General features: G+C 37.1%; 1 protein-coding gene and 1 pseudogene across 2 annotated transcripts in view; one reads left to right on the top strand and one right to left on the bottom strand.

Moving 5' to 3' along the window:
- The window catches only part of SPTLC3 (serine palmitoyltransferase long chain base subunit 3), a gene marked incomplete at both ends in the record, with an annotated part of 111,235 nt that overhangs the window by 73,656 nt on the left and 10,268 nt on the right, over nucleotides 1-27,311 (bottom strand). Inside the window, 3 exons of the mRNA XM_080931308.1 lie at nucleotides 1,031-1,179; nucleotides 1,798-1,952; nucleotides 7,769-7,948. Coding sequence (XP_080787434.1) covers nucleotides 1,031-1,179; nucleotides 1,798-1,952; nucleotides 7,769-7,948 — 484 coding nt within the window. The remainder of the gene's footprint in view (nucleotides 1-1,030; nucleotides 1,180-1,797; nucleotides 1,953-7,768; nucleotides 7,949-27,311) is intronic.
- Nucleotides 25,152-25,729, top strand: LOC308431686 (endothelial differentiation-related factor 1-like; annotated as a pseudogene). The gene has a single exon. The product of its transcript is annotated as an endothelial differentiation-related factor 1-like (transcript).

The following is a 27,311-nucleotide window of genomic DNA, read 5'->3' as shown; positions in this document are numbered from 1 at the left end:
AGGACTATGTCTTTATCTGACTTTCTTTGGTGGCAAATCATTGTCTGTATCCATCTGCCTTCTTAATTTGCCTTCTCTCTACTAAAGAATGTTCTCTTCACTGAGTTGAGGTATTATTATCTTTGAGACAGTCTTCTGATTAGATTATCCACATAACTAGAACTGGTATCACTAGCTCTTGAAGTAACATCCAAAGAAGTCACTAACTCTGTGCTTTTTATAGCTGGGGTTATTCTTCCAAGTGTTTTGTTTAAACATCAAATAAAATATGGGTGTCTCCTGTGTGAAGTAGAACTGCTCAATGACCTAGTGCTATCTCATTATATCCCCAGATCAAATGCCAAATGGAAATTAGAAAGAGATTCTTACTAAAAAATATAAGCAATTATGATTGGTTCTGGATTTTTAGTTAAATATTTCCTCTATTTATAGATACAATCTAATACTAAAGATGCTTTAAAAAGCCATTTAAAAGGTTACTATTTTATAAGCATCTCTCTCTCTCTCTCTCTCTCTCTTTCTCATACACACACACACACACACACACACACACACACACACACACACACACACAAGTTTAACTGGTGTTATTCCACTTAGAGTATTGTGTTCATCCCAGAAGCCACAGGATACCAATTAAAAATCTCAAATGCCAGATGTTTTGGTCATTTCCCAATGAGTTGTTGGTCACAGGTGTCCTGGAGACCCTAAGACAATGGAAACCATTGTCATTGTTCTTGGTTACTCACTAGAATTTGATGATAAGATCCTATTGATGAAGAAAATACACATATTGATCAAAGGAAATAGAATAAGTTGGTAATTATTAGGATGCTGGCTAGCTCTAGCTGTTTTTTTTCTTTTTTTTTTCTCCTCCTCTTCTTTCCTCTTCTCCATCTTCTCTCCTCCTCTACTTCCTCTTTTTCTTCTTCAATTTTATCACATTTATTTAAGGCACAGCCTTGACACAATCCTTACTTCATATGTAGTACTCAAAAAGACAAAATTCCAAATTAATCAATGTACTTACCCATTTCATTTCTGGTGCTGGCCACACCTACGCCATACTTTTCTAAAGTATCCTTAATTTTCTCCATTGATTCATTGTATTTCATTGCGATCCCAAGGTAGTTGTAGGAGCCCATGTTGATAACATTTTCATTAACTTTTCCGGTATGCCTGTAGGAAGCGAACACACAGGACTGTCTCATTTTATATTTTACTGCTGCAAAGACTTTAGTTTGGTCCAAGACTTACATTGTCTTTTCCATTTTAATCTGTACTGTCCATGGCATCATGTGTTTTTTTTTTTTTTTAATTAGGGGAACACAACCTCATCATGAGACACAGAATTAGTGGAAATTCCTGGTCCCTGTGTATTACTAGGCAGTGGTTTTCCCAGAATGATTGATTTTATGACATTCAAGTTCTGGTGGAAAGTGTTACAAAACCGCCTAAAGAAAAAAAAAAAAATAACCACACTAATCACAGAGTCTAACATTGGGAAATCAGGAAGGTACAATTTGACAAGGAAGTTGACAAAGGCTTTTTAAAGTTGGCTCTGTGTGTCTTATACCAACCAACATAGGTCTAATCTTATATATAATTATAATGTAAAAGAACCACGTTGTCAATTTAAGTACCTTTCTTCTACCATATCATGAGAAACTGCAAGAGGCCGAGTACTGGAAGATCAACCTTATTCACACCTTGAGTTTTTAAGATTTGTAATCTTGTATCCATCCTAGAGTTTCCTTGAGTCTCTACCCATTAAGCCCTTGTAGCCAAATGCTTCACCTGAATGTCCAGTTATAGTCATCAGTCACTTTCTCCATTATGCTGAAGTAAGGCTCTGGGGCACTGCAAACTGTGTGACTCCAGCAGTCTCTGATTCTCATGTAAAGGTTCCTCGTATAAAAGTTCTCAAAGTCCTGATACAGTGGCACAAAATCCTGAGGAGGTAGAAGTTAGTTTTAGTGTTTTTTATTTTCCTTTTAAGAAGATCTTATTTGCAATTGGAATCTGAGAGAAGAGGAAGAGCCTAGTTAATCAATGAAGAGTTTCTTTTTCTTTTTCTTTTTCTGAGGATAGATGGACAGGGGAACAAATGGAGCTCACAAAACTGTGGGGCCTCCATGCCCGAAGAACCCGTCTCTAAGTATGAAAGAACAATGTGGACTCTGTGACATATGTCTGTAATCATAGTTATTTAGGAGGCTATGTTAGGAAGATTGCAAATTCAAAGCTGGCCTATGCTACAGAGGAAACTTACGACCAGCCTTGTCAATTTAATGAGAGAGAAGAAAAAGTAGAATCAAATGGCTGGCAAGGTGCCTCTGTGGTAGACTTTATATATAAGTCCTAAATTCAACCCCTAGTGCTGTTATGTAAAAAAAGATAAACAAAGATGCTGGTTCAATTAAGGAGAAAGTAGGAGAGACAAGGAAGCTGCTTCTTTGTTTGCTTTACTGTCCATAAGAAGGTGATATTTTAGCTATAGGATTGGGATGTATTGGTGCTCAAGCAGTTAAGTTGGAAAAATAGTTGAGATATTAGTATTTTTAGTCTAAATAGAGTCATTCACTGTATTTTCAGAAGTATGGATGAATGTGAACTATGGTAGGTATCCTCACTGATCATGAGAAACTTGATATTGATTTGAGGAAACATTTTGAAGACCACTGGCAGAACTATTGTTGGCAGGTAGCTAGCTGTGATGTGCTGAGGACCAGGAACTGAGCTGACAAGATTGCAGAGGGACCAGGTCACCCTTGTAGCAGAGATAACAGCTTATGTTCTTGTACAAAATGTCACTCAGATGTCCTTCAGTAGATGAATGGATACAAAAATTGTGGTACATTTATACAATGGAGTACTACTCAGCTACTAGAAACAATGACTTTATGAAATTCCTAGGAAAATGGATGCATCTAAAGAATATCTTCCTGAGTGAGGTAACCCAGTCACAAAAGAACAGACGTAATATACAGTCATTGATAATTGGATACTAACCCCAGAAATCTCTGAAAACCCAAGAAACAACTCACATATATAAAGCTCAAAAAAAGAAAGACCAAAAAGTAGAAGCCAGTTCTTCTTAGAAAAAGAAAAGCAACAACAAGTGTATAGCACCCACTCAGAGTGGGGGACACCTAAACATTAAATCATTAATAATTCAAGAGCTAAGAAAATAGCCTCATGGCAAATTTTGGTATTTTGAAAATCATTATGTTCAATTTATACACACAAAGAAAGCTTTGACTATTTCCATGTTACATTTTGTTTTACATGTACTTTATGCTTATGGTAACTAGTAAGATTTCGATGCATACCATCAAACCTTAAAAAAAAATCAAGTACTGACAAAATATATTCATATAGTTTTAATCCAAAATGCTCTGAAAAATCTGTACATGTATCTCTCTTTTTAAAAAAATAAAGTTGATAAAAATGTCATGCATTAATGTTAAGATTTGCAGATGAGCTGAGGTTCAAAGCAGAGAGTTTTAGGGTTTTCTAGAGTCACAGAACTTATGGAATGTCTCTATATATTAAACGAAGTTATTGGAATGACTTAAAGTCAGCATTTCAACCAGCGCAACAATGGACTTTTATGAATGAGAAGAAAGACCAAGAATCTAGTAGATACTTAGTCCCATGAGGCTAGGTGTTTCAGTCAGTCTTCTCTATAAGGTGGAATCCTGAAGAGGTAGCTTTCAACAGATGTGATGGCAAGTATGTGTAATCAGGCAGTGAAGAAGGAAACCTTTCTTCTTCCATTGTTCTCGTGTAGGCCTCTAGCAGAAGCCATGACTCAGAATAATGGTTTGAACCGCTGTGCCTGGACTTAAGCTGTTCTTTATTTGGAACTTGCTCTATACCATGTTGGTATAGAGAAAATCTGCTTGTCTCTGTCTCCAGGAATTAAAGTCATGTATCACCTTGCCTGGGCCTAAGCTTATCATGGCCACTATGCTTGATCACAGGTATGTCCTTCATTTCTGCATTGTAGTTCATTCCAGATACAGTCAAGGTGACAACTGGGAATAACCATCACAATCCACCTCTTATCAACTTGAAAGAAATCTTATCTCATGTCCAAATGAAAGCAAGAAGCAGGCCATAAATATGACTAACATGATATAAATTATTCCTCATATATGCACATGCATTATAAATTTAGAATATCGGTCAATGTACCCTGGGAAACAATCTTTTAGTAACAAAATAAAACAGAAACACCCATATTACATAGAAACATGATTTTTCCATCTGGTCATGTGGACTTGGATGATATTTACAACTACTTTCCCTTCCTCTACTACCTCCTCTCTGTACTTCTTCTACTCTTTGCAAGCATCTCAGAGGGTCTGGCTCCTTTACTGGAGAAGTAACCCATACATTCATTCCTGGTGTGTCTGTGTCCTTTGCCATCCTTATTCTCTTACAAAGGAAACATTTAATTGGGTCTGGCTTACAGGTTCAGTCCATTTTCATCATGGTAAGAAGCATGTCAGAGTTCAGGCAGGCTTGGCATTGAAAGAGCTGAGAGTTCATGTTCTGAAGGCAAACAGGAGAAGACTGGCTTCCAGGCAGCTAGGAAAAAAGTCTCAAAGACCACACTCAAGGTGACATATTTCTTCCAACAAGGCTATACTTGCTAATAGTGCCACTCTCTTGGCCAAGCATAGTCAAACCACCACACAGAGCATCTGTGATTTTATCATTTGGCTCATACTAGTTGATGGTAGGCAGAAAGTACAAAATCCATAACTATTTCCTGAGCCAAGCACTTTGGGCATTCACAGAATTGGAGTAGGAAAGAGAATCATAACTTGGTAGAATAGGGAAGACTTCATGGAAAAAGAACCTTGGAGATAGTCGTAAGGCAGATGAGGTTATGATGGGCAAGAATAAGTCTGGAGGCTATAATATATGAGTAGGCTTGATTACTAGAAATCAATTACTGGGAATTGTACAGGTAATATTTGAGATGGATGAGTGAGAATAGACCATCTGGTGTATTAGGTTTTTCTTTGTTCAGAATCTACTTTGTTAGAAGTCAAAGCCAGTGTCATGATTCTTGTGGCCTCTGGACACCTTTCCCATCCTATCCTCGAACTTCTTCCACAATATGAATAAACTGTGCTGCCTAGTTATAAAGTAAAGGAGGCTTATACAGCTGTCTGAGATTAAATTCTATCCTACAGTCAATGGAGGAAGTGTTGAATAATTGGAAATGAGTTTTCTCATTCTCATGGTCACTATTTTTGATTTATAGTATAGAGGAATATCAAATGGCTGAGAAGCACCTAAAGAAATGTTCAACATCCTTAGTCATCAGGGAAATGCAAATCAAAACAACCTTGAGATTCCACCTCACAGCAGTCAGAATGGCTAAGGTCAAAAACTCAGGTGATAGCAAAATCTGGTGAGGAAGTGGAGAAAGGATAGCAAGCTGGTACAACCACTCTGGAAATCAATCTGGCAGTTCCACAGAAAAGTGTACATAGTTCTGCCTGAACACCCAGATATACCTCTTTAGGGCATATACCCAAAAGATGCTCTAACATATAACAAGGACACATGCTCCATTATGTTTATAGCAGCCTTATATATAAAAGCCAGATGCTGGAAACAACCCAGATGTTCCTCAGCAGAAGAATGGATACAGATAATGTGTTACATTTACACATTGGAGTACTACTCAGCTATTAAAAATAGTGACATCATGAAATTCTGTGGCAAATGGATAGAACTTTTAAAATATCATCCTGAGTGAGGTAATCCAGTCACAAGAGAACATACATGGTTTGCATTCACTGATAAGTGGATAATAGCCCAAAATCTCAGAAGTGCACAGTAGTCCAAAAGTTCAGAATACCCAAGAAACAATTCACAAACCTTATGAAGCTTAAAAAGAAGGAAGACCAAAATGTGGATGCCTCAGTCCTTTTTAGAAGGCATAAAAACACTTATGGGAGAAAATTCAGGGACAAATACTGGAGCAGGGACTGAAGAAAAGATTATCCAGTGGCTTCCTCATATGGGGATCCATCCCATATGCAGCCACCCAACCCAGTAACTATTCCTATTGCCAAGAAGTGCTTACTGACAGGAGCCTGATATAGATGCCTCCTCAGAGGCTCTGCCAGAGCCATACTGATACAGATGAGGGTGCTTTCAGCTAACCACTAGACTGAGCATTGATTATTGCTAGTTTCTGAAACATGAAAAGTCAGCTTTCTTTAAGAACATACATCCTCAGGTAAGTTGACCATGGTAAGTTTCCATGTGTGAAAGGCCACACATCCAAGATTATTTGGGCATCACAAATTGCACTTGATGAGTTAAGGAGGGGAAAAGGGCACAAGGATGGGCGTGTAAGGGAGGAGTGTGGAAGTAAAAAGAGTTGGTGAAAGATGTGAATATGATCAAGACATGTATGAATTTCCCAAAGAACTAATTATATACACATACAGGATAAATCTATGATTATCTTTTCATCTATTTTCTAGCTCAGTACAGAAAAAGGCAATGTAGATACTTTAAAAATAACTATGTAAATAATTCTTTTTTTATTGGATATTTTCTTTACTTGCATTTCAACTATTATCCCCTTTGCTGGTTCCCCCTGGAACTCCCCTTCCACTGCCTCTAGGAGAGTGTTCCCTCCCTCACCTACTCCCTTCCACCTCCCCACCCTAGCTTCCCCTATACTGGGGCATTGAGTCTTCATGGGGCCAAGGACCTCTCCTCTCCTTGATGCCTGATAAGGCCATCCTCTGCTACATATGTTGTTGGAACGGTGGGTACTCTTTGGTTGGTGGTTTAGTCTCTGGGACGTCTGGGGGATCTGGTTGATTGAAAGTGTTGTTTTTGTTTGAAGAGAAACCCCTTAAGCTCCTTCAGTCCTTTTTCTAACTCCTTCATTGAGGTCCCTGTTCTCAGTCCAATGGTTTGCTGTGAGCATCCGACTCTGTTTTGTCAGGCTTTGGCAGAGCCTCTCAGTAGACAGTTATATCAGGCACCTGTCAGCATGTGACATCCACTTCTTGGCATTCACAATATTGTCTGGGTTTGGTGACAGTGTATGGGATGGATCCCCTCAGTCTCTGGATGGCCCTTCCTTCAGTCTCTGCTCCAACCTTTGTCTCTGTATTTCCTCCTGTGGATGTTTTGTTCCTCCTTTTAAGGACTGATGCATAAATGCGGTGACATGATTGTTGCTATGTGTGTCATCCAGTGCCAATGAGAAATCTAGTGTGTGGAGGCCAGGGATGCTCTTTGAATTCCGTCAATGCACAGGGCTTTTCGAAAAACACTGAGAAATCCTGTTCTACATGAAATTAAAATGCCACATCTCAGCAAGGTACATGTGCTTACTCTGGAAGAGACCATATAGATACCGAGTCTAGAAGAGCGAAGAAGATCACCTCCCAGGTGCCATGGCTTCCAAAGCTGTCTTTCTCATTGGGTCAAGGTTAAAATGATCATTTATCATGTGGGTTATGAAAATATTGTCTAGGTTAAATGTGATAATGAACAAGAAATCTTACTCTGTACCTGATAATTAACAGGATTTCAATAAATGTTTGTAACAAAAAAACACCAGGGCCACAAATAGATGGCTTAGTAAGTGGAGATAAATTGAATTTATGGTGAATGGTTCCTGAACATGTCCTTATTTCCAGGGTCTCTGCCTGAATCACAGGTTGAGAAGGGAAGGGGTAGATGATGACAGACATGGGGAGGCAAGCATACTTACTTTTTGTTCTTCTCGCTCTTCAGCTGCGTTGCATTTTTCTATTCCCCAGTTTCTCATGAAGTCTCTGAGATAGCCAAATAGCATTCCAATTCCATACCCCATGTATGTGAGAACAAAGACATACAGTGGTGGTTCTGGGCAGGACTCAATGACAGGATTGTCCTCCACCTTCTTATTTTGCTGAGAACACAACGAAAATACAAGATCAGCAGTTTCATATTGAAAATATATCAGTATACGTTTATTTTTAAACTTTTGACCTTTAAAATCTAAAGAACTCATTAAAAATTATTAAAGCTGCTCAAAAGATATTGGAACTTGATCACTGAGAAGGACAAACAGCAACATAAATTTACTTTATAATAATTTGGAGAAGAGTTATTGAAGAACAGATGCTCTTAAAACTCCAAAACGGAGCTCTATGAGTTCTTTCTTAATCGTGAGTTCAGGTTCACTGTCTCACCCAAATATTTTAAGTACATGACAGGAAAAATCAGCACTTTGCAGTCTTGTGATGTAGGGACCCATTGTCAGTATCTCCCTTAAAACACTAACCCTGAGCACTGCTATCAATTTTTATGTTTCCATAAAACATTACAAACAAACAAATTCAACAAACAGGCAGCAGGATCATTCTAGGGAAATCATTTCCTGCTATGTCAGTTTGAAAGGAAAAATTTCGTTATTTTATCTTTGTATGTGGTATGGTTTATTTGTAAAATTAAGTTTAAATGTGTCTGTGAAACAACAAAAAAAACTTTCTCTCTTAGGAATTAATGTCACAGTGAAGAGAATTTTGGCATCAAACTGTTCCAATTCTTGTCACATTGATTTGCTCACACCAGCTTCATCAATATTTGCTCTATAGATCAAAGATAAAATATTTCATATGTTTTATTCTTATTTTATTGGAAATATAGAAATGATTTCTTAACAGATGTAATATTCCTTTATTAAATTAAACTCAGTGAAACCACTTAGGAAGAGTTTTCTTTTTTCTTGATAAGAAGGAATAGAATATATTTAGTTATCTTGTGCTTAGTGTGCACAAGGCCCTGGAATAAACCCTCAGTATTTATTCAGACACACACACATGCATACACACATATACAAAATCACATATATACACATAAACAAACATACATACACACATACACACATGCAGTCAAAATACCAGTGCACATAAAATAAAAAGACATGAATTACAAAATGCCAAAAAAGTCATTTTGAAAGAAATAGAAAGACATGGTAGCAGTGTCTCACCAAATAAAAGACCCAAAGAGAAATGTGGAATAAGGTAGTGGAAATGTTGGGCATGCTGACACATGTTTTTAACCCAGCAACTGGGAGATGGAGGCAGAAAGACCGTGAATTCAAGGCTCCTGTGGGAAACAAAGGGGGACTATTTTAGAAGGGAGTGTTATAATTGAACTAGAAAACTGGCATAAAACTTTGAAGTGTATTTAAAACGAAAGTCCAAAGAGTCAAAAAAATGTGAGGATTCATATAAAGCAAAGCCTCCAAATGAACAGAGATAAAAAAATAAAGAGAAATTACTAGGGCTGCTTGGAAAACACTGTGAGATAGCTCTTAAAACAGAAACAGTTACTTAGGCTGAGTGGAAAAAAAAAGGAGGTAGAAAAATTCTAATGAAACATTACAAGAATATTGGCCAGAAACACTTTCAATCTCTACAGCATATCACAGTGTATATTGATTACATATGTAAATGTTTATTTCTATTTAAAATAAGATATAAGGCAAATAGATTGATAACACCAATGTGATAGTAAAAATGTGGATGATACAGATAAAGAACATGAAAAAGCCACTCATCATGTCCTCGCAGTGAAGTGGGTGGCTCTCCCTCAGCACACATGATGGGGTCCAGAGGGCAACATATTCTAAATGTAGTAAGACTAGTGCTTGTGCATTGGGTAAAAATCATGATTGAAAAGTGACTGTAAAATAAAGATGTTACAAGAAAAACTGGGAGAATTTATGAATGAAAGAAAATGAATGTAAAATAAGGGAACTGCCAAAAAAATGACTTGGAGAATTTATGAATAGAAGAAAGCTCTTAAGAAAATGACCCAAAGAAAATTCTTTAGTCTAAAAGTCTCAACCAGCAGTTGAAATGTAGTCATCTCCATCCCCAAGAACCAAAGAAGGTTTTATTATACCATCACTAAAATGTGATGTGTACATTTTCTTTTCTCTAGTTAATGGGTTTTTAAAGACATTATACAATATAATATGTGCAAGTTTGTTATTGGTTCTGTTGAGGGGCACATACTAAATAATATCGGAAAGTACTTAGATATGAATGAATCTACGTTAGCTTAAGGAAAGAGTGTGAGGTGGTAGTGAGAGCTCACAGAAACCGGTGAGAAGAGCAAGACACGGTAAATGGGTGTCAACAAAATTAACACTTCTTTGTTCCTCTTGCTCTGTCTATTTATCTGGACATATATATCCAAGCATATGTCAGTGGCACATATGCATCATTTAGTATACTTTTCTTTAGCCTTTACAAAAGGACATGGTTATTTAATATAATAATTATGGTACTTTTAAATTTGTAAAATACATTGATGTAACATTAGAACAATAAAAGCACAAAAGAAGAAATAATGTATTGGGAGGACAGTTCTGCAGCTCACTGGGTTTGCATACATATAAAAATGAAGTATATACTGCCAATATATACTTATAACATATTACATATATATTCATATATATTTGTTTTTGGAGGACTGTGTCTCAAATCTAGGACTTTATGCACAACAACTTTATGCTCTGCCATAGAACTGAACTCTGTATACTTATGTTAAGTGTGAAAGAAACCATGAAGAAAACTCCAGAATAAAAAGAATCATTAAGTTAATAAAAATATTACACTAGAGCATTCACCGAATCCAAAGGAAGTATTAAAGTTAGACCAGATACAAGACACCCACAAAGCAAAGCCAAAACAAACAGTAAAGCTGGAAGCTGTCAACCCAATGATTCTTGTCACTTAGTAAAGGTGAACGGAGGAAGCGACCCCATCAAGTGGCAGAGCATCAAGTTGCATAAAGGCGAAGTGAAGTCCCGCGATTCAGTATGAAAGCACAGGCTGTGCCGTGAGAATAGACTCTGCTAGAGCCGCCATGTTACCCTCATCCACCTCTGAACGAACATGCACTTGGAAATAGGGAGACCATTGCTCTTAACTGCTAAGCCATCCAGGGACGCCACCCCACCCACAAAACTGTCGACCCCAAATTTATCCTCCTCTGGCCTCAGTCGGAGAGGATGTGCCTCGCCTCACGGAGACTTGCAGTGGCAGAGTGGGGTCCCCACCTGATCAGAGGAGAAGGGGAGGGGGTGATGGGTGAAAGACTGTGGGAGGGAGTGACCAGAGGGGGGCAGGAGGCAAGATGTAAAGTGAATAAGTAAAAAACAAGAAAGAGAGAGGCATTTTGTTTTATTGTAGAGAATAAATGTATGGTGGAAAAACTGCAATCCACTAAGAAATGCAACAACAAACATCTTTACTGCTACTGAAACCCACAAATACATGATATAAAACCAGACAGAAATGGAAGAAGAGCAAATTCTACAATAATAGTAGGAGCTTCAATATTCTACTCTTGATAATACATAAAACAGAAGACACCTGTAGAATTCTTCTCCTCCCAGCAGAAAAGTACACTCTCAAAATCGTACAAGCTAGCTATAAAACAAGCCCAATCCTTTTAAAACAACCAGAATCATGCAATGTACATTTTCTCCAACTGCATTGCAATTAAAAATAAGTAACAGAAAAAAAAATGGAAGATTTACAATTATATGGAAATCAGTCAGAGAAGAAATGAAAGGAAGTTAGAAAACATTTTGAGGTCCATAAAAGTGGTTATCAGTTATAACGAAACGGTGCATTTGTGCGATCTACAGCCCTGGAGCCTATATATCAGAGAAGAAACACCTCAAACAAATAGTCTGTCACTTTACCTTAAGACACTGGAAAAAGTAAAATAAACTAAAGCTAAAGCAATCAGAAAACACAAAAAATTACAATGAAACCAAATAGACAACAGAGGATTTTGTTCTTCAAATGCCTCATGCCTTTAATCCTGTCACCCAGGGGCAGATGGGCAAAAGCAGGTGGATCCCTGTGAACGTCCTGGTCTACAGCGTGAGTTCCGGGACGGCCAAATTCTGTGTCCTCCCCATTACCCCCACAGAAAAGAAAAGATAAACTTAACCTTGCTGGACTGAACAAAAGCAAGCATACTGAAATTAGACAAGTTAGAAAGGAACAGGAGACATTACTGCTGATTGTACGGAGAGGACGATCCTAAGGGGATGTCATCAAGTAAGTATATGTAAACAAGTTAGAGCATCGTGACATGAACACGTTCTAAGGAAGATTTTGATCCAAAATCTGATTCATAAGGGAAACCTGAGCAGATCCACAACAAATAAAAACACAGAGCTACTGATTTAAAACTTCTGGAACAGCCCGACCCGGATGACGTCACTGGTGAATTCAGCCAAACACGAACCGGGTAATTTATACGAAGGAAATTCCTCCATCTTCAACAGCTGAATATCTGATAGATTTCAAGGGTGCTGTTACTCCATTCTAAAATACTGTTGTGTGTGACATTAACATTGCTGAAGTCATACAAATGACAAGGCACTGAGATTGTACCAGGGGGTTAGGTAAGAACAAGAAATGCTCGTAGCTCTATTTTATTGGCAGGGCCTTCAGTGCAATTTATTTGCATTGTTTAAGACCCGAATTCTGTTAAGCTGTCTGGGAATTTTGGGAGATAAGCTGTTATCTCTACATCTTCCCAGATCTTCTGTCCATTCTACATCTAACCAACCTTAAAAGAAAAAGATTTCCTTAAAGGTACACCTGAACTGAGCATGCACAGACATATTTTTTGTCAGTGTTCTCTAAACAATACAATGCGACAAGCATTTACAAAGGCTTTATCTTTATCAGGTATAATAATTAATCTAAAGTGATATTAGGTAATTGGAGAACATGTATAGACTACTTAAAATAACATAGTTTTTTTTCTTTTTTTCTTTTTTTACATATTATCAGTAAAGAGGCTTGAATATTGTAGAGTTTGGTATCTTCGGTACTGGAAACAATCCAACATGGCTATTAAGTAGACCATAGCATTATGTCATGTAATTTACAGATAAAATAATTTAGGAACACTTTATTTATCTTCATGTCTCAGACTAACTAGTCATTCAGAAATAAGGTAGTTATTAAATCACCTATTTTTCTACTTGCTTCTAAAGTAGTACACAGAAATTCAATTGTTCTAAACATTAAGTTTTTGAAATAGCTTTTGTTTACTATATATTCTAATCATTATTTGCCTCCTCAAGCTCCTCCCAGATTCTCCTTCTATGTACTAGAAATAAGAAGGTGGAAAATAATTTTTTTTAGCAAACGCTATTTGAAGTAAAAGCAAACAAAATGCAACTCAATATTCTGGAATGTAGAACTGTGACAAAATAAGACTGTAAAAACAGATAAAATAGAAATCAACTCTATAGTTCCTCATAGTTTAATTAATATTAATTAATTAATATTAATTTCATAATTACTATGGGGCTTTCATGATGTTTTAGGATACTAGAATAACCTAACTGAAAAGAGTTTAGTGAATTTTCTAGTCTGTCTATTTGAACTAGATAAAAGTTCATTGGGATGTGTAGACTTTTTTTTCCATTATTCTTTGTAGGGCTGGATTTATAGACAAATAATGTGTAAATTTGTTTTTGTCTGGGAATATTGTGGTTTCTCCATCTATGGTTATTGAGAGTTTTGCTGGATATAGTAACCTAGGCTGGCATTTGTGTTCTCTAGTGTCTGTATGATGTCAGTTCAGGATCTTCTAGCTTTCATAGTCTCTGTTGAAAATTCGGGTATAATTCTGATCAGTCTGTCTTTATATGTTTCAGGTTCTTTTTCTCTAACTGCTTTTAGTAGTCTCTCTTTGTTTTGAACATTTGTTTTTTGACTATTTTGTGCCAGGAAGAATTCCTTTTTTCTTTTGTCTATTTTAACTAGATAAAAGTTTGTTGAGATGTGTAGACTTTGGGTCTGGTTAATTTTGGTGTGTGATTTTTATTTTATATTCAAGTTATTTTTTTAAAAATAAAGTTTACTTTAAATCTTACATTTAATTAAAATAATATAATATATATTAACATTATATATGTATCTATCATCTATCTATCTATCTATCCTTCTACACACACACACACACATAGCATGCACACACAGGTACACACAAGAAATAAGAAAGTTGCTTATGTTTTAAATATGTTACCTGATTTCTCATGTAAAGTGTCATGCCTTTTAAAGCCTTGTGGACATAAAAATTTTCTGGTAATATTATTTCTCAGTGTTAAGGCACCTGGTATAATTAGTCACTATGTATTGGATGCTGTTTGAAGACTGACATGCAGAGATATTTCACTTGACAAAGTCCAAGAAAAGTTTCTGATTGTGTAGATCCCAGGAAGGGTGCTCATCATTCTGGAGAACAGACCAGTAGGATTTTTAATATGTAAAACAACATACATCTTTAAAACTTAATTTTTATACTGTACCAAAATTATAGCATTAATTGACTCTGCCATGTTTTGTTATTATTCTTCTTTTTGTATTTTAAACTCTACCAAACTTTAATAGGTATTTGCCATATAATGCTATGTCAGAAGCTAGGTAGAAAGAATCAGAAATATCAGAGAAATGTTGAGGTTACTGTGGGTATTTGGAGAAAGATACAGTAACATTGTTCAGAAGAGGGAGGGAATGTTTCATCATCTAGGAAACAATGGATTGAGAGTTTAAATGATGAATGAAGAAGATAAGGGCATGTAGTAATGAGTAAACAGAAAGAGCCTCAGAGAGAAATGAGAAATTTAGGGGAGGTATGTATCCCTTTAACCAGAGACTACCGCTTTCACTATCTTGGTGCACTCTTATTCCACCCTGAATTTTCAATTTTTTCATCAATGGCTAGAGAACTTCTTCATCTAAATACTGATTCATTCCATAATTTCCAAAGTGATTTTGTTGAAATGACCATGAACCAATATGACATTTGAAAGAGTTTTCCACATTTTCCAACTCTTGAGGACTCCCAGGGTGCAAAGGCCATGAGAGCCAGGAGGCCCATCTATCCTTTTCATCAGTGTATCACCATCATTGTTCAATAATCAAAATGTACCTCAGATAATCACTTTTCAGCATTGAACTAAATAGTTTAACATAAGGTTAACTCTCTTTCAGCTTCTATGCTTCCATGTTCTAATCATTATATAGCATAAACTATGTTTATGTCATATTGTCCCAAACATTTTCCATGCTGTGACTTTCTTGTAGTTTATTTAGTGTTTACTTCCCCACCCTATCCAGACTGCCTTCTTGTCTCTCTTGCTCATCTCCACTCTACATACAGATGCTCCTTGACAACCTCAAGAGTAGTTCTGACATCCCATCCGGAACATTCTTGCTACATAGAACTTTCCTAATTTCATCATGCAACAGTAAAGTACTGTTTCAAAAATGCTCCAAAATGCCTAGGACACTGGAACCTGGGTTTGATTCTCAAACACCATACAAAAAAGCAAAACTCTATTTAAAAAGACATTTAGTAAAATATCTATTATTAATAAAAACACAGAAAAATATTACTTGCAAGGGAAATACTTTCTTCTGAAATGATAAATTTTAAAGTTGGATTTTATATTTTACCATCAAATATATCACCTACTAAAAAACATGGTAGCATTAAAACTAGAAAAAACAAATAGATTTATGTGTTTTCTTAACTCATATCTGTCACCTGCATTCTGTTCTTCCACATCCCCTAATATTTAGCCTTTCTTCTTTCTACAGATTATACTGTTCCAACATGTACATTTGTCTACATATATAAATACATTGGTTACATTCTCTGAAGCTTCACATCTTAGAAATGGCTCTTCTAACTAGATAAAAGTTCATTGAGATGTACAGACTTTAGGTCAGGCAAATTTTGTTGTGTGATGTTTATTTTATATTCAAGTTACGTTTTTAAAATAAAGCTTACTTAAATACCCACATTTAATTAAAATAAAGAATGACTTTTGTTATCTCTGCTAAAGGATTTTGATAATTTACTATCATCAGTGTGGTAAAGACTATTAACTTTCTTTTCCAGCTTCTCACAGGGATTTTACATTTTTTTCTATCTCTTGCAGATAACTATGGCTAAGTTCTTGTTAATATGAAGTAGGTAGAAAAGCAAAGTGCCATTTCTTTACCTAGCCTGTACAATATTTCTTATTATATCCTTATTCTAATGCTACTAGCCAAGGTTACCTCTGAAGATGTATTTTAAAATCGCAGAACATTTACAACCTTAAGAAACTGGGTGGAGTAGGTGAGTCTTTTATGAGTGGGGAATAAATTTTCATTGATTGCATCACTGAAGTTTTGTGGCTTATATACTAGGAAATTCAGTATCATTGTAACATGTACAAACAAGACAAATATCATTGAAATTCTCTTATTTTATGACTTAGGTAAAAGTTCAGAAAAGCAAGGAATTGCTAGCTCATGTAAATTTCTAGTTTTAAATGCCAATATTCTCCAAAACTTTATTTTGGTTTTTAAAAATTAAATAGAAAAGTTTAAGATACTGAAATGATGCCAACTGTAGTTCAGTACTTCTCCTTGATTTCCTCTCCTGAAGCACACATAAAATTCAATTTATTAACAAAACTTTTATCATTTATGTTTAGAAAGGTTTAGAAGCTCGGCAGTAGTAGCTTATGCCTTTAATGATTTTAATCCTAGCACTAAGAAGGAAGAGGCAGACAGATCTCTGGGAGTTTCAGGTCATCTTTGTCTATAGAGTAATTTCGAGGACACCCAAGACTATGCAGAGAAACCTTGTCTCAAAAAAAAAAAAAAAAAAAATTAAAAGAAAAAGAAAGGTTCAGCAGTTTGAGAATCAAGTTACCTTGTCAGAGAAACGTCTATACCACTAAATATGACCAAAATCTAAGGTTTATTTTTACCTAATAAGAGAGTTACAGGGTATCTGCTTTCCATCTGCACCGGGGAGCTGACTCTGTTTCACAAATGTCTGCATACCAATCCTGCCTAGAGATAGCTTGACCTCCAGGAGTGCTGACATACCTAAGTTTACAGGTGAGACCACCAATACTGCTCAAGTACCTGGCCCAAGTGGGAACTGTCAAGGGCCCAGAGGAACCAGAAACTGTGGTGCTGCACAGATCCTTCACAGACATGATACTTCTGGTTTCCATCTGTGACTGGAAGCTGACCCTGTGCCACAGGTCTCTGTACCCCAATCTTGCCCCAAGAAAGAAATACAGGAAAGCAACAAAACAGGTGAAATAATTGGAAAAAAATCCAGGATATATGGAAATAGACGCAATAAAGAAATCACAAAGGGAGACAGCCCTGGAAATAGAAAACCTAAGAAAGGAACCATAGACATAAGCATCACCAACAGAATACAAGAGATGGAAGAGAGAATCTCAGGTACAGAAGATACCATAAAAACCATTGACACAACAGTCAAAGAAAATACAAAATGCAAAATGCAGAAAGGTCCTTACCCAATGCATCCAGGAAATCCAAGACACAATGAAAAGACCAAACCTAAGAATAATAGGTATAGAAGAAAGCAAGATTACTAACTCAAAGGTCCAGTAAATATATCCAACAAAATTATATAATAATATTTTCCTAACCTAAAGAAAGAGATGCCCATAAACATACAAGAAACCTATAGAAGCCCAAATAGATTGGGACCAAAGCCAAAGTTCTCCTATCACACAACAATTAAAACACCAAATGCACAGAACAAAGAAAGAATATTAAAAGTAGTTAGGGAAAATGTCAAGTAACATATAAAGGAAGACCTATTAGAATTACACCATATTTCTTACCAGAGACTATAAAAGCCAGATCTTGGGCAGATGTCATACAGACCCTAAGAGAACACAGATGCCAGCACAGACTACTATAATCAGAAAAACTCCCAATTACTACAGATGGAGAAATCCAGGCCACTATAATCAGAAAAGCTCCCAATTACCATAGATGGAAAAACCAAGATATTCCATGACTAAACCAAATTTACATAATATTTTTCCACAATTCCAGCCCTACAACATTGATTTCACAAAGTTCTTAGGCAAATGGATGGAACTAGAAAATATCATCTTGAGTAAGATAACCCAGTCACAAAAGAACCCTCATGGTGTGTAGTAACTGATAGTGGATATTAGCCAAAAAGAAGCTCAGAATATCCATGATGCAACTCACAGACCATCTGAAGCTCAAGAAGAAGGGAGACCAAAGTGTGTATGCTTCAATTCTGCTTAGAATGGGGAAGAAAACAGTCATGAGAGATAGAAGAAGGGACTTGGGAGGAAGAAAGGAGAGAAGCGTGAAGGGGGTCAGAATCAGGTGTGGGTAAAGGGCGAGATGTACAGAGAATTATGAAACTGAATAGAGGTATGTAGCAGTGGGGGATGAAGAACTGGGGTAGCCACCAGAAAGTCCCAGATTCCTGGAAAACAAGGGGCTTCCAGGATTCAGCTAGGATGAATTAAAATTCTCAACAAAGGGGAGAAAAAACCTATAGAGACCATATCCACAGGTGAGGCACTGCTTCTGATTGAGGGATGGGACCAACCACCCATTTCAAAAGTATTAACCAGTATTGTTTCTGTCTAAAGGAAATACAGGGACAAAGAGTGAAGCAGAGACTGACAGAAAGGCCATCAGTGATTGCCCTACCTGTGATATGCAGCCACAAAACACAGTCACTATTGCTCATGCCAAGAAGTGCTTGCTGACAGGAGCCTGATATAGCAGTCTTATGAGAGGCTCTCCCAACTCTGAGCAATACAGAAGCAGATACTTGCAGCCAAATATTGGACTGAGAACAGGGACCCAATGGCGGAGTTAGGAGGAGAATTGAAGGAGCTGAAGGGGTATGTAACCCCATAAGAAGAACAACAATGTCAATAAACCAGAACCCCCAGAGCTCACAAGGACTAAACCACCAGCCAAGGAATACACATGGATGGACCCATGGTTCCAGCTGCACATGTATCAGAGAATGGCCTTATCTCTTGGGAGGGGAGGCTCTTAGTCTTGTGAAAGCTTGATGCCCCAGTTTAGGGGAATTCGAGGGTGGTGAGGTGGTAGTGGGTGCATGAATGGTGGAGCACCCTTTCTGAAGTTGGTCAATGGGATAGGGTATTTGCGAAGGAGAAACTAAACTGATTCGGGAGGGATAACATTTGAAATGGAAATAAATAAAATAACCAATAAGAAGGAGAGAGAGAGAGAGAGAGAGAGAGAGAGAGAGAGAGAGAGAGAGAGAGAGAGAGAGAGAGAGAGAGAGAGAGATAGAGAGAAAGAGAGAGAGAGAGAGGTTCAGTGTATTCTGGCAAATACATATCTGAATTGAATTGCTCATCTGTACATACCAGTGTTTAAGTCAAAAAGAAACATGAAGCTATTGAGACATGACTAGAACATAACTCAGAAATAAAATAGTCACTGGGATGTCATCTTCTTCTGAAGTTCATCTTAGAATTCCCATTCTCAAGCAATTTGTATTTAGTAGGGACATACAATCTGCCCACAAATAGCTGTGTTTTAAGAATACAGGGAAAGATGTATTCAGATTAAGAAGATGAAATTTTGCGATATGTACCTACCACTTATTTGTGTGTAGCTGGATTTAGCATAAGAGCTAGCATAAAATAGACATTCACAACACACCTGCAGTCAAATAAACAAGAAAGTATATATGAGTAATGACTAAATCTCCTATTTCTGTTTTACTTTTGTTAATGCAATTCATTAGCTATTGCTTCTTAACACATCTAGCTTGATTCCAACTCACAAAGCTATTCTCTTATATTGCACAGGAATAAAACAACAATAGAGACAAGTTTTGAACATTAAAATGTGCTGTGCATTGAGGTATTTCTTTGCAATGCTGGGAAGACAATGATTTATGGGTGAATTATAATATGAATAGGGCTACTAGATGCTGGAGGAATCACTATTTGAGATAAGTGAATTGCATGTAGTTTGCAAGTAATATTCTTCTCTGAAACCACATGATTTTATTTGTTTTGCTTCCTCCTTGTTGTTAAGATACTGTATTTAGGGTATACCCCAAACATCCTGGTCCCTACACTAGACTGAATGGGGAGTATTTGGCAGAAGCACACATCTGAGCCTGAAAAAGATATTGATATTTTTCATTGGGTTTGACTGTGGCTCTCCTGTCCTGTGCTTATTAAGAATTGGTTCTTTTTTTTCAGAATCTGTTCCCTTGCTTTTTATCCTTCTTTGCTACTGATACCCCCACAAAACCTGGATCACCCTTTTAACATTGGATAAGTCCAACTACCTTATTTTCTGTAAAAATCTCTTGCTTATCCAGAAAGTATATATACTGTCTTCAAATAACAAATTCACAGTATCATTTTTTGCTTCCAGTCTATAATTATCTCATTATGTTTTTCTTACCATGTGTCACATAATATAGACACAATTTTGAACAAACTTAAGTTTTCCAAGTATTTATTCACCTGTACCCACAGATCAGCCAGTGTAGGGAACAGGTAACTTTGAGTCATCATGGTTTCTGATCACAAATTACTCTGTAGGTGCAATACAGGAATAATTGGTTCTGAAACTGGAACATGCAGATTGCTAATTTAGCCACTAAATCATTTTCTCAGGCTGTCATGAAGCGCTATTATTTCTGATTATTAGACTGGATTTATGAAAATCTGGTCCAGTTGGCATAGGAAGAATATCAGAATATCAATAGGATGCATGGCTCCATGGACAAAATGGCTAGCTGTGCTAGCTAACCCTAAGCCTAAGCTCCATCATTTGCGGGATTCTTCTATTTGTCCTAAGTCATTCCCATGCCTTCAAAACATGTTAAGTCCCAGGCTTCTCTATGGTTTGGATTGGAACCTTTGTTGATGTCATGCTATGAGTTGTTTACTGGTACCAGAAATTGCTAGCTTGACAAGTGTATTTTCTCACATGTCATTTTGAAATATTAGGCAACTGGTTGCGGTTGTTTACTCAAACAAAAGTCACATCACCAGTGAAGAGAGGAGTCTTTTCCTGGAAAGGAGCAAATGGTTCTGCTTTAAAAGATGTAGGAGTGAGTATTGTGCTATTGGAGTTTGACAAATGTATAAAAACCCATTCACATTGTTCTGCCTCTATTCAGTGATTCTAACTTTCCCCAAATGTTGGTCTACAGCTCTTGCAACACATTTGCTAAATATTTTACTGATAATATAAATGGTACAATTAAAATCTGATACTTGTGCATACAAATATATCCATATAACATACATAACATCTATAAGCACATTTGTGCATGTGCATATATCTTAGCGACTATCTTTAATCAAACATTATATATCCTAGATGTTGGTGTCATTTCTGTTTGGGGTTTATGTTGATATTTATGGTAATAATGAGTTATTATAACATTTTATATCATGACAAAAGATTATAACCTTTTATATTATGACAAAAATTTACTATTATAATTAGCTTTTAAAAACTGATTCCTAAAGATTTATTAGATTCTAAAGTCTAGATTCTCTGGGTTGATCCAATAGGAATCAGTCCTCTGAAATTTTATACTCTAAATGGAAACCTTGGGTCTATGGAGAAACTTATCACTAAGCTATATATTTAAAATTGATAATATGGTTTTAAGAGGTTATGGTGTCATTTGCCATTATTATTCTAATGTTTGAGAAGATGTTGAGTCAACTTTCCTTTGGAATTAATACCAAAGTAGGCAGCTGAACGACATATCATATTGTGTGACGCAAAGCCCCCTCTGAATCATTGATGCCAATGGCTTGGGAAAGGAGCAGAGATTGAATTAATTTATGCTTCTATAGTGTGTCCAGAAGTAAGCCTGGTTTAAGATTTAGAAGAAAATAACATGGAATGGAAATTCTACATAACATTATACTGGGAAGCAAAGGTAAATTATTCTTAAGAGAGACATAGAGGAGGTCTTGTCTATAAAACCTTTAATTATATGTTATGAAATTCAAGATAGAATTCAAACTGTATCCCCCTAGAATCACATAGACTTTTGCAATTTTACTAATTCTCAAATTATTTTTTGAGCAAGTATAATAACCAATAGGATATTGTTTTGTGACACACACACATGTATGTATATATGTGTTTGGTACAAATACTGGCATGTATATGGGCATAATAAGAATCAAGAGAAGAATTCAATATGGCAATAAAAAGATCTACTGTGGAATCTTGAATTCACTGCATTGCTTTTATAGCCAAACTGAGATCTGCAGCTCATAATATGCTGTGCTAATATTCAGTTTAATTTTATTTGACTTGATATTTTATTCAAGTGTTTATAACTGTGTATTAATGCATCTTCAATATGTATCTTATTATATTCTGATAATATCTCAAAAAGTGGTGGAACTATAAATTGCAGAGTGTTTTGTATGTGTAAACATTTATAATGTGGCAAAATTATTGAGTATTTTTCCCCTTGGTGTCTGGTACTATTCTGGGAACTTGTATATGTTAATGCATTTATTTCTTAGAAAAGCCCCATTGTGGACACTATTAATATCTCCATTGTCCAGATAAGGAGTCCGAAGAACCAAAAATGTCAAGCTATTTTCTTGAGGTCATAGACCTCTCAATGTGAAACTGGATTCAAGTATGAAACTGTGAGTGAAAGTCCCTTGCTCTGTGTCTGGCTGACATCACTAGGGCATTAGGGCTGAAGGATTAGGTGATGGCCATGTGCCCTCAAGAGTTAAAAAATCCCTCTGCCCACTTTCTATCCCGGGAGAGGTCACCCAGAACTCTCAGTGTTCAAGCAGTGGAACTGCCTGGGGGTGCACACTTCTATCCCAAGGCCAGACCCAGCCCAGTTTCACCAGAACCGGTGGCCCACTCGACCACAAGTCCCTGGCAACTCGGAAGAGCTGCAGAAATGCTTTCCATCCTAAACGGAAGAGTGAGTCAACTTCTTCTGCCCACGCTCTACGCCAGGAGAGGCTGCCCAAAATTCTCAGGGTGCGGGCAGATTTACTGCCTGGAAGTGCACTCTTCTGTCTCAAGGTCAGACCCGGCCCATCAGACTGGGCTCTGCCATCGGAATTCACAACCAACCCTGAGAGAGAAACACCTAGAAACAATCTTCCTCTGGAGACGACAGTCCCACAAACTCACAAGAGAGACAGGCTTCACTAAGAGACAACAAGATCACCTATAACAAGATGGCTAGAGGCAAGCACAAGAAACGGAAACCAAGACTATCTGGCAACATCAGAATCCAGTTCTCCCACCACTGCAAAGAGTGAATTTCCAACTCACCAGAAAAACTCGATTTAGATCTAAAATCATACTTCATGATGACGATGAAGATCTTTGAGAAGCACATAAATAACACACTTAAAAAAGTACTGGAAAAAGAGGAGAATACATGAAAACAAGTTGAAGCCCTTGAAGAGGAAACACGAAAATCACTTAAAGAGCTTAAGGAAAGCACAAACAACCAGGTGAAAAAACTGAAAACAGAAATAGAAACAATGAAGAAAAAACTAAAGAAGACAACCCTGAAATTGCAAAACTAGAAAAGACAATGGGAGGCAATGCTAGCGTCACCAACAGAATACAAGAGATGGAGGCAGAATCTCAGGAGCAGAAAATAACATAGAAATCATTGATACAACAGTCAGAGAAAATGAAAAAATAAAAAAGATTCTAAGCTAAAACATCCAGGAAATTCTGGACACAATGAGAAGGATATCCAAACCTAAGGATAATAGGTGTAAAAAAGGGTGAAGAATATCAACTGAAAGGCACAGTAAATATCTTTAACAAAATTATAGAAGAAAACTTTTGTAACCCAAAAAAGAGATGAGCATTAACATACAAGAAGCCTACAGAACCCCAAACAGATTGAACCAGAAAAGAAATTCTTCCCAACACATAATAGTCAAAACAACAAATGCTCAAAACAAAGAAAGAAACCTAAAAGCAGTAAGAGAAAAAGGACAGGTAAAATATAAAGGCAGACCAGTCAGAATTACACCAGACTTTTCACCAGACAGAGACTATGAAAGCTAGAAGATCCTGACTGATATCATACAGACCCTAAGGGAAAACTAGTTTCAGCCCAGGTTATTATATCCCACAAAACTCTCAATCACCATCGGTGGAGAAACCAAGATGCTTCAGGACAAAACCAACTTTACACAATATCTGTCCACAAATCCAACCCTACAAATAATAAATGAAAAACACTGCCACAAAGTGGGAAACTTCACCCTAGGAAAATCAAGGGACTAATCCTCTTGCAACAAACACCAAAGATAAAAAGCATACAAACATAACTCTACCTGTAACAACAAAAATAGCAGGAAACAGCAATCACTATTCATTAATGCCCCTTAACATCAACGGAATTAATTCTCTAATAAAAAGACAGGTTATCAGACTGGATACACAAACAGAATCCAGCATTTTGCTGCATACAGGAAACTCATCTCAGCAACAATGACAGGCACTACCTCAGAGTAAAAGGCTGGGAAAAAACTTTCTAAGCAAATGGTCTCAAAAAGCAAGCTGGAGTAGCCATTCTGATATCAAATAAAGCTGATTTTCAACCAGAAGTCATCAAAAAAGACAAAGAAGGACTCTTTTTATTCATTAAATGAAAATTTATGAAGATGAACTCTCAATCCTAAACATCTATGCTCCAAATATAAGAGCACCCACCTTCATAAAAGAAATTCTACTAAAGCTCAGAGCATATATTACACCACACACAGTAATAGTGGGTGACTTCAATATCCCACTCTCATTAATGGACATATCATGGATGGAGAGACTGAACAGAGGCATAGTGAAGCTAACAGAAGTTGTGAGCCAAATGGATTTAAAGGACATCTATAGAATATTTCATCCTAAACAAAACCTTCTTCTCAGCACCTCATGGTACCTTCTCCAAAATTGACCATATAATTGGTCACAAAAGATGCCTCAACAGATACAAGAAGATCGAAATAATTCCATGCATTCTATCAGATCACCATGGACTAAGGTGTCTTCAATAACAACAACAACAGCTAAAAGCCCACATACACATAGAAGCTAAACAATGCTCTACTCAATGACAGCTTGGTTAAGAAGAAATAAAGAGGCGGGGAGGCGACGAAGGGACGTTGCGTCGCCTCGTCGGGTCTCAAGCAGCTGCCAGAGCCGCCGGGCCATGGCCAAGAGTGACTGGGACACCGTGACGGTGCTGCGCAAGAAGGGCCCCACAGCCGCACAGGCCAGGTCTAAGCAGGCCGTCTTAGCAGCTCAGCGACGAGGAGATGTGGAGACATCCAAGAAATGGGCTGCTGGCCAGAACAAGCAGCATTCCATCACTAAAAACACAGCCAAGCTAGACCGGGAGACAGAGGAGCTGCATCACGACAGGGTGACCCTGGAGGTGGGCAAGGTGATCCAGTGGGGTCGGCAGAGCAAAGGCCTGACGCTTCTGTGTCACGAAAATCAATGAAAAGCCGCAAGTCATCGCAGACTATGAAAGTGGACGGGCCATTCCGAATAACCAGGTTTTGGGCAAAATTGAGAGAGCCATCGGCCTCAAGCTCCGGGGGAAGGACACCGGGAAGCCTATCGAGAAGGGGCCGAAGGCAAAATGAACGAAAAGCCACGAAGCCAGTGGTTCTGGCTGAGCTCTTCTGGCTGGTCCCCCAGGACCACCAGCACTGCTGTGGTTCTCCTCACATGGTCAAACGGAACACAGGGGTCAGGCCTGTGTGCCCCCTCAACCCATAACTGCTGTCAAACAAAGCAAAACCTTGCAAAGTGATAAAAAAAAAAAAAAAAGAAGAAGAAATAAAGAGAGAAATTAAAGACTTCTTGGAATTTAATGAAAATGAAGGGACAACATACCCAAACTTATGGGATACAATGAAAACAGTGCTAAGAGGCAAACTCATAGCACTAAGCCCCTCCAAAAAGAAACTGGAGAGAGCCTACACTAACAACTTGACAGCACAACTGAAAGCTCTAGAATAAAAAGATGCAGGTACACCCAAGAGGAGTAGACAGCAGGAATAATCAGGCTCAGAGCTGAAATCAATCAAGTAGAGACAAAAAGAACTATACAAAAAAAAATCAAGAGATGGTTCTTTGAGAAAATCCACAAGATTGATAAACCTTTATCTAGTATAGCCAGAGGGCACAGAGGAGAGTATCTAAGTTGACAAAATCAGAAATGAAAGGGGATACATAAAAACAGAAACTGAGGAAATTAAAGAAATCATCAGATACTATTACAAAAGCCTATACTCAACAAAACTAGGAATTCTACAGGAAATGGACAATTTTCTAGACAGATATCAGATACCAAAGTTGAATCAGAATCAGATAAACCATCTAAACAGTCCCATAACCCCTAAGGAAATAGAAGCACATCAAAAAGTTTCCAACCAAATAAAGCACAGGACCTTATGGGTTTAGTGCACAATTCTATCAGTCCTTCATAGAAGACCTAATACCAGTACTCTCCAAACTATTCCACAATATAGAAACAGTGGGAATACTAGTCAACTCATTCTTTGAAGCCACAATTACAATCATTCATAAACCACACAAAGATCCTACAAAGAAAGAGAACTTTAGACAAATTTTCCCCATTAACATTGATGCAAAAATACTCAACAAAATTCTTGCAAACAGAATCTAAGAACACATTAAAGCAATCATTCACCATGATCAGGTGGGCTTCATTCTTGGGATTCAAGGATGGTTCAATAAAAGGAAATCCATCAATGTCATCCACTACATAAACAAACTCAAAGAAAAAAAATCACACGATTATTTGTCTAGATGGTGAGAAAGCATTTGACAAAATTTAACACCCCTTCATGTTAAAAGTCTTGGAAAGGTCAGGTATTTAAGGCACATACTTAGACTTAATAAAAGAAATATTCAGCAAACCAGTAGCCAGCATCCAAGTAAATGGTGAGAAACTTGACCACTAAAATCAGGGACTAAACAAGGCTGTCCACTCTCTTCTTACCTATTCAATATAGTACTTGAAATACTAGCCAGAGCAATAAGACAACAAAAAAGAGGTCAAAGGGATACAATTTGAAAAGAAAGAATTCAGCATATCATTATTTGCAGATGATATGATACTAAAGTGGTCCTAAAAATTCCACCAAGGAACTTTTACCACTGATAAACATCTTCAGCAAAGTGGCTGGTTATAAAATTAATTCAAGAAAATCAGTAGTTTTCCTCTACTCCAAGGACAAACAGATTGAGAAAGAAATTAGGGAATTGATACTCTTTACAATATCCACAAAGAATATAAAATACCTTGGTGTGATCTTAACCAAGGAAGTAAAG

This window comes from Micromys minutus, assembly GCF_963924665.1.
Source record: "Micromys minutus genome assembly, chromosome: 17".
NCBI classification, from domain to species: domain Eukaryota; kingdom Metazoa; phylum Chordata; class Mammalia; order Rodentia; family Muridae; genus Micromys; species Micromys minutus.
This window is presented reverse-complemented; position numbering and strand designations above follow the sequence as displayed.